The sequence below is a fragment of the Athalia rosae genome, chromosome 3 (genome assembly GCF_917208135.1).
Source record: "Athalia rosae chromosome 3, iyAthRosa1.1, whole genome shotgun sequence".
NCBI classification, from domain to species: Eukaryota; Metazoa; Arthropoda; class Insecta; order Hymenoptera; family Athaliidae; genus Athalia; species Athalia rosae.
In genome coordinates, this window is record NC_064028.1 from 17,363,883 (window position 1) to 17,378,806 (window position 14,924).

Consider the following 14,924-nt stretch of genomic DNA (forward strand, 5'->3'; position numbering starts at 1 on the left):
TGGCGATGAAGCTACTACTACCACTCGTCGCGGTCTGCTGTAGGGTAGCCGTATCTACATCGCGCGTCACACGAGAACTTCGAGACCTTATTAATTTTGTCGTTCGAACGCACCGACCGTTGGTCAACGGTTTTCAGTAACGGTCGACCGGGCTGTCGCAAGTTTGATCCTCACGTGACGTCGTCACGTTTTCCCGTCTATATTATACCTATAGACGTATTACGTAGCTTTACGGTACCTCCGAGTTTCATACGCGGCGAATATATTTGAAAGGTTTTACTATCGCCATTTCCTCTACCTATCTACTAGGTTTCCTCGCCGAAGGAATTCAGGCACGACCCGAAGCCCGACGGAGTTTCTGAAAACCGGGATCCTCGTGTCCTCGAGTTTATTTGCCCGAGTACGTGAAGAAGAAGGGCTTTGAATCTATACGGGAGCAACGCGGGATACCGACGAAAGCACCTTCCGCGCACGATCTCTCGGATTAGAAGGCGCAGAGAGCTTTTTTCGATTGAATGGGAGGAACGGGTTATTCCTCGGCTCTCCCGTAGTCGACTCTTCCCATGCCTCGCCGTAGTTCTGCCGACACTTTGTAGGCTGCGGAGAGGAAAAAAAATGATATTTTTCTCACCGGAATGCGACGAACCCGGATAGCCCCGTGTCGGTTGATCCTGTTTTCAATAATTGCGCGCGATTCTCGCGACGCTCGAACATCCCTCGGGACTCGTTCACCCTCGCTACGAGATATATTAGTTTATTTTTGGGGTAGGCGCAACCTCGGGCGCGGATTGTTGATGTAGTACTTTATAAAGTCGCGCGTGCTGGCTACTATTAAACCTCCGTAAGGAGAATGTATCCGAAGGGCGTCTTCAGACAAAGAGCGTTAAGATCCCTTTGTAATTTCTAACAAGTTTCGAGCGAGCGCTCGAGCGCTATAATGTGGGCGTACGTTAGCGTGTACATATATGTATAACGGGATTTCGAGAAAGCTGTCGTTTATTAAGGTTTGCCGGGCTGTTTGATTCGAGGCTAGCGCGTTATAACCCATTGCGGTGTACCGTTTGTATTGTATTGCGTAATTAAACTAATTACCGGAGCGGTCAGTACGGCGGTGATTAATCCCGTGTTTTGACAGCCGGGCGGCGAGAGCACGTTGCTCGGTGTTAGTTTCAAGCTCGCCTCGATATCGCGTGGTACTTTTGTTGCCCCGATGCCTCCGAGCGGCAACGAAATCAAGATGAAGAGAGAGCCGCCGGTATTTAGCGAGTTTGATCGCAGCTGCGGTCGCTCCGTTTACTCGTCTAGGTATACGTACGTATACAGGCTAGACGGATTCTCCGACGGGGGATGACGCAGAGAAATTATTCTGGATATAAGCCAGCCAGAGTTCGTAATCAAAATTCTGCAGGACAACGGAGAGGATCGTCTAGAGCTGCGGTCCGAAATCAGAGCTAATTAACTTGACTAAGGGCCGCCATCTTCCCTCCCCCGTTCTCTCCGCCGTCTATTCAACCCGCGTTACTCTCTTTCCGCAATTTTTGAGCTCGAGGAAAAATACGCGCGACCTCGTTAACGAGCGACGTGGCGATAGAAAAGTTGCCGCATATATAGACGGGCGAATTCGAGTGTCTAGAGTTACGAGTCGCGGTGACGTATTCCACCTACCTATACAGGCTTCATTCGGTAATAACGATGAATTATGTAAATACCAAGATGCCGTTACAATTTTACAACTTGGAAGGATTTTCGCCCCAGGCTTCCCTACTCTCTACCTACATCAGCTTTCTTCCATTTATATTTTTTATTTCATTTTTTTTTTTTTTCTCTCATCCACGACTCGCTTATCCGCTCTCTCTCTCTCTATATATATATATATCGCTAAAAACTCTCCACAGTTTTCTCATGATACGCGTATAAAACTATTTTAATTTCTGCAAGTTTTCTCCTCTTCCTTTTATCGATATAACCGACGAAGTTGGGGGACCTGTGGCGAATTTCCCCCTCCGACCCGAAGTCAAATTGTTGAGCTCAGCGTCCGCTTTACTAACAATTCATCGGGGAACGCGATCCGCGGCTCGTGAAACCCGTCGGAAAGAAAACTTCAAAAAGGCATCTGCTCCAGGGGTCGCGGACGGCAAGCCCGTGATTTCCAACGTGTTTACGTATCCCTAATCGATGTTTTCACAATAGGGGTGTTCCTAAAATCCCTTTTGTTGTGCTCGATCCGGTATTTGCGGAAATCGTCGATGGTAAATACATTCGGGTAAACGACCGCCCTCTCTCTCTCTCTCTCTCTCTCCCTCCGACACACACGCGAACCAAAAACCTTGAAAGTTTCGCGCGGTATTATATTCGCGGTGGCGGTATAAGTATATCAACCCCTTTTCCCTGTTTGTATACAAATACGGTAGCGTTCTCGCGCCGGTGGGCGGCGGGGGGGAGGAAACTCGGCGAGAACAGTTGGGAATAGGGGAACTAGGATGGGGAAAGGGAACGCGGTAGGTCGCGCGGGTTACCAGCAGCGGGGCGTCTCCCTGTTGGGAGTAAGAAGCGAAAGAGCTTTCGTATCTAAATTGTATCTGCGCTCGCTGGAGTTTCCCCGGATTCCGGGTGTGTATACCTCTATACTACAACATTGCGAGAGGTACGCCCACGCGGCGCTACTTCGCTTTTCGGTAGAGCGGCAGCAACAGCTACACTCTTGGTGAGGCTGCCACTTAGGCCGCCTAACTCTCGTAACTGAATTGGGCTAAAGCGTACCGCGCGCTTCGCATACCAATTGTAGGTAATCCCACCCCATACGCCGACCCCGACCCCCCTCGGCGCCACCTTATCCATCCGGGGGTGGAAGCTCTTGCATCGCCATTTGCCCAGCGAACCGATTCTCTCCAATCTGCATTTCGATCCCGGGTCAATTATGTTTGAGAGATAAATTTTTCATTCTGTCGTCGTCGTCGTCGTCGTCGTCGTCGTGTGTACGTATACCTCGTCGACGCGGAGTAAGAATATCACGATTACTCGGATTCTATTTTTACTCTTTGGCATAAACTGTAATCCGAGTTGATAGCGCAAGTTTGAAACTAGCGGGAGGTCGACGAGGTAGGAGATAATTGTATAGGTAGCGATAGTACCCGTAACTATGTATACGTATATTCAGCTCGGGTAAAGATCGAGGAACATTTGCGAAGTCTTCGAGATTGAGGTTGAGCGAAAATACGATGAACGGGGCAACTTGACGGAGGGTTGACGCGCCGGAGAAAACTCTCGGGGTGGGCGAGAGGATTACGCAACCCGTCGTTTGTCTTTGCCCTCTTTTTTCCCTCACCGCCGTGAAAATGGCATCGCGGTGCCGCTGCCGCTTCTCGACATCGTCACGCCCCCCAGAAGAATCGCGGATAAGTGCGAAAAAATGAGGAAAACCCGCTCGGCCGAGGGCCACCGACCAACTGGAGTGGACCGAAGTGTGAATTTCTAGGATTCTCGTTCGGTCAAACTTGTTGCGTTGTGTACTTCCGACCTCATCTCTGCCTTCGATTTTCCACCGCTCCTCATCCTCTTTTCCCCCCACCCCCATCCCACCCCCGGCTTGTTCGCTCCCTCGACTCCCGCTTCTCTTCAAAGATCACTCACAGTGGGAATACTTCGCGGAGCGTAAATGAGCTCCGCGTCGATTAGCGCCTGTCTGTTTTCCCGTTTTCACGATATCTGTGCCTCCTCGCCGTATCTACGTGCGTGCTCGTTCCCTCGCGTCTTCGCGCTCCCGCCGTCCCTTCCTCTCTCGTACGAACGACGCCATCGGGTATTGGGGTTAACCGAAGGATTACCTAACCCGCAACTTTTCTTCTTCCTCTTACCCTCCCATGTTGAGAAGAAAAAAGCAAAAAAACCAAATAAATGAAATAAAATAAAAAAATGCGGAACTACGTCGAGAGCTACACACGCGCCGGCGAAGTGGGTGGATACGAATATGATTGCTCGAGTTTGTTTTTTTATTTTTTTTTTTTATTTCGAACCGTTTCCACTCCGCCCAAAATACTTTTCCCATGAATTTCCTATCACGTATATTTTCGGTGCGAAATCAGCATTATCTTTCTCCTTATTTCGCTCCTCCTTTCGCTTATTTCTTTCCTCTATTCACCTAAGTGGACTCTATTGAACAATCCACGCTTTTTCAGCTGAGCTGTAGATATTTCAAACATGTTCCTCGATTCCATTCATGTCTATCCATCTCACTTACAGCTACATCTATACCTCCTCAATTTTCTCGCTGTATTGAGCCACTAGAAGCAGCAGCAGCGGCGGCAACGGCAAAAGTCTGATTCAAGTCGAGTTAACAATGATATTACAAATCCCGCGCGACTGTGTAGTATAAGTATTCTTTGTGAAGAAGTCGCGTATCCATATGTATTTATATGTATATATATATGTATGTATATGTATATATATATATATATGTACCGTGTACAGGTATTGGAAAAGTACTCGTGCCGTGAGTCGTGAGATTTGAGTGCGCGTCTCTCCTTCTCTCGCTTTTTATCCCGATTTCAGCCGGCAGTTCACTGCTCAAAGTTACAATTTAATTCGAAGGAGAAACCTCGCCGTTACCCATTCCATTTCCAAGAGTCGCATTTAGTTCGACATTTTCTACGAATCGGATATAACTAGGATCAGCGAGGAGAAAACCCGAATATCGGAAGCAGCTCAGCTCGAGCCATTTATCTAATTTTGAAATCCCGTAATTTTATTTTTATTCCGGGACTTTATACACTCCGCTGATTAGCCGGGTGGAGAATAAGCCGGAGAAGTGAAACGAACGCCGGGGGATCGTGGCAGCGAAACGGAGAGAGCGTCTCACCTACAGCTAGAGTAGCTTTATACATATATATATATATATATATATATATATATATATATATATATATAGGTATAGGGGGCTGGAAAAGCGAGACTGCGAAGATAGCGAGCGGCCGATGTGGGACGTTGGGAGAAGGTCTAAGCCAGCCATCACCGAAATTGCTCGAGTTTACCTCTTCTGGTTCTCTGCGGAAGGCGCGGAATCACTTTTTACTCGACTCGAACTCGTTCTATTTTCAGGAGAACGAGAACCGCGCCGCCCGTTCTCCTTCGTGATTAATTAACACCGCGAGCAGGTAAATGGATGCTGCACGCCGCGTCTCTTCGACGGTCCACTCCTACTCTCTTTTCTCCGTGCATACACACCCACCGTGTACATCTCCGCTTTATCTGCAAATAGTATGTAACTAACCGTTAGCATCGCCGACGACTCCTTCACACCCACGCGCGATTACCCCCCACTCAGGTCTCATATCGCCGCCGCTTTTACACCATCGAGTTTCGCCATTACAACGAGGAATCGACGTCCCCGTGATACTAATTGACGCTTATTCAGCTATCCGCCGACTACGAGACCGAAAGGGTGACCTTTGTCGACCCTTCGACCGATTGTGAGCAAAACGAAAAATAACGAAAGCTTTCTTTCGCCCACGGGGCTCCCCTGTCGATCTTATTATCCATGGTTGGGGAGAAGCTGCTTGTACGTTACACTTGTAGAAAACTGGAGTATTTCGGGGGGTTGTGGATCGAAGGTTACGTGGGAAGGAAAGTAGGTTATAGAGTGAGTACGTGGCATCGCTTTTTCCGCGGTGCTGAAAGTTTGCGATACGTCTAGAGCGTGATAGAAATACGTCCTTATGAATTCGCCAGCGCGTATTCCGGAATTTCACTTCTGCGGTTTATTTCGGAGGCGACATTTACTACCCTATACATATCCCGTGCGGCTCGTACAGCTACCTCGTGTCTACCTGCGCGCCGCACCTATACTCGGAGATGATAAAACGAAGCCCTTATCTAAGATCTACTTTGGGAAAGCAAGGAAATAACGAAAAAGAAATAGGCTACCGTACGAAAGAATTACCAATTTTCTTTTTTCCTCTCCTTTTTTTTCTCTACCTCTCGCATTCCGGCAGCCGTTAGGGAGAAAAAAAAAGAAGAACCGACGCGGGGCTTACATTATATTAGCGATATGAAACATCCCGATTCCCGAACCCCCTCCCCCCCACCGTCGCTTTTCATACGCACAATACTTTTTTATCGTCATTTCGAAAGAAGTTCTGCTAGCACGGTCGACCGACTTTTCGGGGTATCGATGCGACCGTAAAAAAAAAAAAAAAACAGAGGGGGGAAAAAAGAGTGAGTGGAAAAAATCTTGCGGCTTAAAAAAATAGATAGATTGATAGTGGAAGAGGGTGTTTTGCCCGTGCCGCCGCGAGCCGCCTGGCCCACACCTAATCAGAGATCAATAATTCCGAAGAAAAGCGTGGAACTGTCCCATTTTTTCCGAATTGATAAATCCCCCGCTGAGAATTTTTCCTTTTTTTCTCCTCTCCCTTTTCCACGCCTCCTATCCCCATACCAACCTACGGTGGTCGCTATTTCCACTCATCCTATATCAACGGAGAATTTCCACCCCCCGAACCTTCGCCGCGTTACGGATCCCGGCGAATCACGCGGGCACCGAACACCGACGCACACACAACCGTCGAGTTATACTCGGGGAGCTGGAGCCCAACGTCGGGGTTGAGGTTTAGATCGGGGTCGGGGATGCCAGAAACGTCGCGATAGGTATATCTATACGTGCCGCCTCAACTCGACCATTCATATTTTATCTCCTTCTTATCAATTTCTTTGCGAGTGCGCCGAGCAGTGGTGTGCCATTTCTCAGCCGTCTGCTTCCTCCTTAGTTCATGCCTTCCCTGCTTTCTTCTCTCTCCCCCCAATTTTTCCCTCTTTCTTTTTTTTTCTTATTATTATTATTTTTTCTCTATTTCTCCTCTCTCTCTAGCGGCGGTACTACCCTTAGCTATCCGCTGGTAGAATCGGAACCCAAGGGCCACCCACCCACCCTTTTTTCTACGCTCGTCAGCTTTCGCCGAACAATCCAGGCATCGCGTGCGGTATACCTACCTGCGAGAGCTGTCCGTGCTCGTACAACCTTGTGCGTCGAAATATTATTAATTGTATTTATCAGCTGACCACCACCACCACCCGCTGGACGGAGCCATATACTTCCTCGATAGGGTTACACTGATATACTCGGTGAAAAAAAACAAAAAAACAAACAAAAACAACCAACCCCGAAGTCGATGACTTTCTTTCTCGTAGTTAGTTCGAGTATTGAATGACTCTTGGGTAACTGGACTTGGAGTGAGAAAAAGCGAGGCGAATTTTCTCGCACTACCGGTGGTGGTGGTGGTGGTGGTGCCGTTGGGTCGATATGTGGTATTATTACAACCGTGTGATGAGGGATGGCAACGTCGGTGGTTGGCGAGTAAGTTTAACGGGAGGATTGGTCATTATTAATTACACGAAACTTCGAGAGTGGAACATTTCGTTCGATGCCCGAGGCTAATTATACCAGCTATACGCTCTGGCTTACTTCCGATCTGGAACAATGTGCATCTACTGTACATATAATATGAATCGGGTAATACGCCGCTAATTAACTCGGCCAACAATCATAACGTCGCCGTATAATTTTCCTTATTTTTTTTTTTTTTTTCGCATCCCCGTTACCGCGGGTCAAGCGAACTTCGCCGCGCAGCGCGCCGTTAAATTTCTCACGTGTTTCTCACGGCTTCTCTTCTCATTGATGTTTCAGATGGTGACTAGGACAAAGAAGATATTCGTGGGAGGGCTATCGGCGCCGACGACACTCGAAGACGTGAAAAACTACTTCGAACAGTTCGGCCCGGTGAGTGAAGAATTGCCTAATACCAACCGCACTCCGTACAGCCACGTTCGGGGCAACGATATCGCCCCGTCACCTGCATCACATTATCACGAATTCGCACCCATCTACCCCAATATAGCGCCTTTATACGCGCAATTATCACCCTCGTTATCGCCTCAAGCGCACCGCGGTTGTTGCACCGTAACACCTGTTCCGCAATCGACCGGGCAAACGTACGATCGGGAACGGGATACGAACGAGTCCTGTTCCACTTCTGTTCCGAATACGCCCGCCAGCCCATCCGCGAATCCCGAATCCCTCTACTTTCAACCATCCGGAACCACACACGTCCGCATACCGACCTACGAACCGACCCCCGTTCTTTATTACGTTCCGTGTTTGTTTGTACCGATGTTTGCCAACGGTCTGTCCTTAGATGTCGATGAAAAAATATCACTCGATCATAATCGCGGCTTATCGGCTAATCCGACCGACGATTATTCAGATCCGACTGATTCACGATCAGATTCAAGCGCGAACGAAACGACCGTTTGATCGATTGCTTTATTGTCTCTTCCTTTTACTTTATTTTTTTTTTTTCAACCCAAACCGTCTTCGTCCGTTGAACGTAGTTGTTTTGAATAATGAAATCGCGCGGCTGGTTGTACAGTTGCGATAAAATTGTCCCCGAATCTTCGATCGAATCAGTGCAATATTTTAGTAATATTTAGTAGTCGACTGCACAACGGTTTTATAATAACCGCTGATGTATATCGTTATGTTTGTTGTGATTTTTCTCATATTTTCTTCTTTTTTTTTTTTTTTGTCTCAACGTTTTCAAAATTCCAAATTTTCTCTTTCTTGTATCTATATATATAGATGATAATTTTGGCGTTATGATTATTATTATTTTTCTCAATCTTATCTTTGGAAAATAAATTTAAAGTTTGCAATATTATATGTTTTCATTTCATCAAATACACACACACACACGTTTCATCTTTCCCTTAACTTTAGTCGGGAGATTCTTCTCATCGTTATTACATCATTTATCAATTCGCCGCAGGTGATACAGTTTTTTTTTTTTTTTGTACATCGTCCTATTTTGTACGTGTATACAAGTATATTATACATGTACGTATAAAGTCCGACATATACCTTAGAGTGTAGAGAATTTTAAAAGTAGGTAGGTACATGGGTCGTACAGACTATGAGAGTATTCAATCAGACATTCGTTCGTCAGGTATCCCCCGCACACTTGGAGAGAGTTATACAGCCCGATGTATCTGTAAAATTTATCCCGTACTTTATAGAGCCTCTTGAATTATTGAATCGGATCTCGGTGGCAGGTATCCATTCGGTGTAAATCGATTGTCGATGTAGCTGCGAAGATATAGTTTCTCGATAGTTTCCGCCAACTCCTCACCCCCCCCCCCCCCCCGTCTCTGCAATATTATCTATACCATACCACCTCGTATATATATATACATCATACAAATATCGTAAACTTGAATTCGAAAACTCGGTCGAGTCACGATCTGAAACGAGAGCACATTCCCCCATCGTACAGCTTCGAGAGCTAAGTGATTAGTTGGGCTTTATATATCTACTACATAGTTATATCACCACCTGTACGGATAATTCTTTTCAGAGTTTTCCCCCCCTCCAAAGAATCACCGCGCGTTAGAAAAACTCTTGGGATATCGGTAATTGGTATTCCAGATGGGTTTCTCGTAACGCAACGTATTATTCCCATCGATCGCCCGCGGATTGAAAAAAATGAACAATTTTTCGAAAATTTCACAGTTACACGACATCGCGATGTCGCGAGTGAAAGGAAAAAAAAAACAAAAAAAAAAAAAAATCATTTCCGCGACATTCGATGGCCGGAGTACGTTTCCGCGTGTGTAACAGAGTACGGGGAACGGGGCGCGGAACTTCTCGTATTTCTTTCGCGAGAGTTTCGGCTTCGCAACGATCGGAATGGGAAAGGGATTCGCTCTTCCGAAGATAAAAGTATAAGAAGAAAAATAAATTTTCAACTTTTGTACGTATCGCGTGTACACGTACGTGTATAATGCAAGCGTTAGCTGCGGGCCGTCGTGGTTATAGGTACTCCGTTCGCGTGAGAATCCCTGAGACACATACATTCGTAGGACGTTACGTGCGATTATTGTCGTATACGCGTATTATACGTTAGCGCGTACATGACGCGGAAGTTGATTCATAATTAGGCGTATACGTATACTACTTTCAATTAGGGGTGCTCGTTCGGTACGAGATTTGCTTTTGAATTTATTCAGCTCGAGCTTCCGCGAGTTCCGGACTGTTAGTTAGGGGGTGGGGGGTGTGTTTGCCAAGTGACATTTACCCCGCTTCCAGATTATATGGATACTCTTAAGCTAAATGAATCTGGAGATTCCGGGTCTCGGTCCCCCGCGCCCTTCCTCCTCTCCTCTCCTCTCCTCTCCTCGCCTCCCTCCTTTCCTCTCCTCGTCGGTTTTCATGCTCTCGGTTCGCGTCGCGACGTCACATCGAACAAAACGTGAGATTCGCGGTAGTTGAATGCAAAGTTTGTCGTACCGTAGGACCTTCTGCGGCGCGACCGGGCGACGCAGAATCGCGTACCCTCCTCGCGGGATATCTTCGTGTGACCCGCATGGGTTGTCGAAGATAGAATCTCGGAGTCGAGCGAGCGACCCTCCCTCCCTTCCAGCTATCGTTTCATCCGGACGCGGGCAGCGTGCCGCTCGAGTGTGTGCGGTGCGTTGCCGAAATTATGGGAGCAGTTCTCCGGCGCGGCGAAGACTCGGTGGTGAGGCGAGGACGCGGGAAGAGACGCGGACGAAATAACCGGCGACGGTGACGTCGGTATCGGGAATAGGGTTCGTCCCGGCCACGCGGAGCGTCCATAGGGTCGCGATACCCATCGCCGGCTACTACCCAGCAGTTCGCTTCGGAGACCGCGAAATGGTTGAATCGCGGCGCTGATAAAACTAATGGTATTGCCCGGAATGCGTTATTTTTATTTGTATCGAAAGCTATTCTCGGGATTTAGTTAGGTTGCCCGGATAAGAACGCGGGATCTGAATCGAGATCGGGGGCACTGCGCCTCATTGACATTCGGAAAATAAGGCCGGGGATACGAGGTCGACTGGATGAGGCAAGGGTGCGGTGGCCGGAAACGGGAATGAAACGAGCAAAGGGCGATCCCCACGTCCCGGGTAATCGGGTGATGTGCGCTGCGGCAAGAGAAAAGAAAAAAAAAAAGAAAAAAAACAATAAAACCCGGAGAGAAGGACGAAAACACGAACGGAATAAACCTGAAGATCGCTAGCGGTAAAACTTTCAACGCGTTTTGCGTTTTCGTTCTCCCCCCTCTCCATCCCCTTCTCGCCATTTTCATTCCAGTTATTTTTCACCTCTTCCGAAATCAGCGCCGATTCGCGCTCCTCGGCGTTTCGAATCGGAAAACAATTCGTTACCGGTGCAGCGGCGGCGGCGACGGAGAGGTAGCGGAGCGGAGGTGCAATCTTCGAATGAGTTATACAATTACGGAGTTAGAAATCATGAATCTCGGTTCCGCAGGCGCGGTCGTACCATCTTCGTCGTCTTTGTCGTCGGAGTCGACCCGACGTACGAGCGGTACTTTCCCTCCGCCCAGATAATGGCCGCTGTCGATGCAAATTTAACCGATAAATTCACCGTTCGGTATCCCTCGAGGAGGCACGCGATTTAAAACTTAGAGAGACTCCGAATATCTCGACCCGGGCAGAATACTTCGCACGGTATACGCGTCTAGCCCCGGAGAAGGACGAGCTAAATGGTAAGATCGATGGAGAAAAATGTGGCGGCATATAGAGAGATCTTCGAAATTTGAAACGAGCGACGGGTTAGCGCCCGGATTTCATTCCACCGAATGTTTCACAAAAAGATTCTCTTTCGCCGGCTGAGGTGAACCCGTTGAAAAGGTAACGCGAAGGGCGTAGTTGCTAGGGTAGTAAAAATGGCGTCGGTATAATAAATCGGTGGCCGGGTGGTAGGTAGCTTCGGTATAGCGCGCGGTTGCATGTAACGGTGTTTGCGCGCCGGAGTGTCGAGATTTTATTCCTTGGTAATTTTGCAACGGGTACAAAGCTTTGCCGAGATTGTTTTTTTTTTTTTTTTCTCTCGTTCCATTTATTCGTTATCACATGTTATTATTGTTTGTTGTTATTTATCATTTTTGTTTTTCTCGTCGTCGTTGTCCTTTTTTTTTCTCCCGACTTGGTTTCTTTTTTTTTTAACGATTTTTCGAGCACGCGGGTCATGCATTGTGTTCCATTCGGAAGCGTCAATTGCGAGTAACGATTGTTTCGCGAATTTTTATTCTCCGATAATATCCCCGAGGTTTGTGTTGCTGAATAAATAAATTTAACGCTGCTTGTCAACGGGATAAATTCCGCCTGGCTGACAGCCATTTAAAACAATGCCGTTTGCGAATACACGCCATTTGTAACGCGCTTTTGTTTTCAGTTGCTATTCACTCGGACACCGCGCCGCGATAGTAACGGCAGTCAGCCAGCTCCTCCCGATTATAAACCAGCCATAGCACCGGTAGAAGTAGTAGAGGTAGTAGCAGTCACCGACAACCTCCGTGCTTATACATATACATGTATACGTATATACGCGATGCTAGAGGAAAAAGGAGGTGAACAAGTCGGGCTTTTTGTCACCCGTCGGTTCGGTCTCTCCCTTCATTTTTTATTCCGATAAAAATGTAATTAGAGCTTTTTGATAAGGTGCAAACCAAGGCAGAGCGAATATCACTACCTCCCTATTCCCCCACGTTCCTCCCTTACCGCCCCTCCCCCTCCCTCCCCCCCCCAGGCATTGTTTCGTCTCGTAATAGTCGTAATTTATCAAAGATGCACTGACGCGTACGGGGCGCGTTTCTCCCCTTTACTTTGCTTACGTTCATTTATTTATACACCACGGACGACCGCCGTTCGTCAAAGCCAACCAACTGCCGCGCCGATCGCCGAGCTCGTTAAAAACCTATCCGACGCAATTACATGCAACGATAAAATTACCGCGATATAATCCATTCCGTCGCTGCCCATCACCACATGCCCGCGAAATGGTCGATCCAACTTTATTGTTTCACTGCTCGGACATAGCTTACATAACTACGCTTCGAGGATCGATAATCTCGGAGTTATATAGTTCCCATTACACGACATTAAACCGCAATAAATATTTTAACTTTTTTCGCGCAACGGCATTTCGTAGTTTCGTAGTTTAGTAAGATCCTTAATCTTACCGACTTTCGCGTTCTCCTATTCGATCCCTGTGATCCCTGATAATTGAACGTACCGAAATTCCGAAGAAGTGCGATCCCCCGATTCATTTTTCACGTGTATCTCCTCGTCTCGTTCGTTTCTCTCATTTGATTTTTTGAGTTTTCCCTTTATTTTTTTTCGTTTTGGTTTTTTTTTTTTTTTCTTTTTCTTGTCTTCCGACACTCTTCGCCGCGGAGTCGCGAACCGCGACTGTAGGTGATTAGTGCGCTCATTACGAGCGACGCTAATGACGCTTGCATCGCTAGACAAAAGCTATGACAGGTTACAGACTACCGCGGGGTAAGGGAGGGTGATAAAACTAGGAAGTCGGAGGACCTTCGCGCAAGTTTCTATACACTCGTGTCTATATTTTGCACACGCCTGCACTTTCCTTGACGAATTCGCAACTCCTTTCGTGCACCTCGTTGGGGGGAACTCGAAAGGTCGACTCCGCAATACGCGTGAAAACAAAGGACGGAGAATATCTCCGCGACGAAAAGGACGTCTCTCCAAATTTGACGTGCATTCGTCGCTTTTTTATTTTCTCCCTGTAGCAAATCCACGAATATGTAATCGTAAGTACGCGGTATCGCGTAGCACACCTCATAAGTATTTCATAGGTCATGGAATTTGATTGGATTTTCGCGCAGTTTTTTTCACGCGATGAAATAATGAATCGAGTTTGCTCTGACGAAGCTATAGGGCGCGGTGAAGTAACTGGAAGCGTAAAACGATGATGCGGGTGTATTAATTTTGATTAACATCGAAACGAGGCGTTGATAAGGTATTTTTTCGGCTTACCAGTCACCCGACCGAAGTGAGCTATATAATAAGGTAGGTGGTCTGGTGGTCGGTATACTATACAGGTGACTGGGTTGGCGAAGCTGCCGCTGCTGCTGCTGCTGGTTCTACTCTTCTTCGTAAAGTGACGTCGACTAATTTATTATCCTTTATTATTCTTCCCCCAGGTAGGACCCCGTCTTACTTTTCCGCCGTTGGTAATTTATTAATTCTTGAGTGCGCGACGGGATAATGTGCTCCTTCAGAAGTAAGGGACTTTTCTCAAAAAAAAAAAACGAAACTCAACGGCAGCGCCAGTCTGTACGAGTGAAATTGAAAGAAAAAAAGTAAGAAATTGAGAAAAAAAAAAACGCTCTGAAATAATTTGAAAAAAAAAAAAAAAGGGAAGTAATAGCAATGATGATAATAATGACGAGGAATGTTGGGAAATCGTCCTCGTACTCTCCGATCGACGAAGCGTAAAAATATTTTTGCCCGAGCTTAGATAAGTTCCGTGAGTTCGTAACTTTTAGATAATACAAGGGCTACTTATTTTTCCAGCCTGATCCTTCCCCCGCCGCCTTTCCTCGGCTGCTTCCAGATGAATATGAAAAAACTTGAAAAAAAAAAGAACAGAAAAAAAAACCAGAGATGTTGTTTCCATCGAATCTTTTTTCTACCCGCGACCGTTTTTCTCTCATTGCCTAACGAACGATAAACAGTTTCGGTCGTCTACACCGCAATCTCCTCGAGTCACCTGAGAAATGAGAAATGTGAATCTCGAAATTTCGAAGGTATCGCCGAAATTTAATACCGTGCGGAAATTGGGGAGTAGAAAAAAAAAAAAAACTAGGCGTGTAAGTATATGTAGATATTAGCGCGACATAACAAGGTGGGTACAGAAGCCACGACAAATAGCTCGCAAGTTGGCACGCTTAGAGTCGCAGACCTGAAACACGGAGAAATTAATAAATTGCTTAAACTCAAGTCGACCCTCTAAGTGCTGGAATGGAGGACCCTCGTAAATCTCTACCTCTACGCCCTCCCTGCGCCACCCTTACCCTTCCCCTTAG

At 46.9% G+C, this 14,924-nt stretch overlaps 1 protein-coding gene across 10 annotated transcripts in view; it reads left to right on the forward strand.

Moving 5' to 3' along the window:
• The window catches only part of LOC105690654 (RNA-binding protein Musashi homolog Rbp6), a 468,805-nt gene that overhangs the window by 297,330 nt on the left and 156,551 nt on the right, over positions 1-14,924 (forward strand). For all 10 annotated transcript variants that reach the window (XM_048652726.1, XM_025747124.2, XM_025747123.2 and 7 more), the window contains one exon: positions 7,679-7,771. In XM_048652726.1, the coding sequence (XP_048508683.1) occupies positions 7,679-7,771 (93 nt within the window). The remainder of the gene's footprint in view (positions 1-7,678; positions 7,772-14,924) is intronic.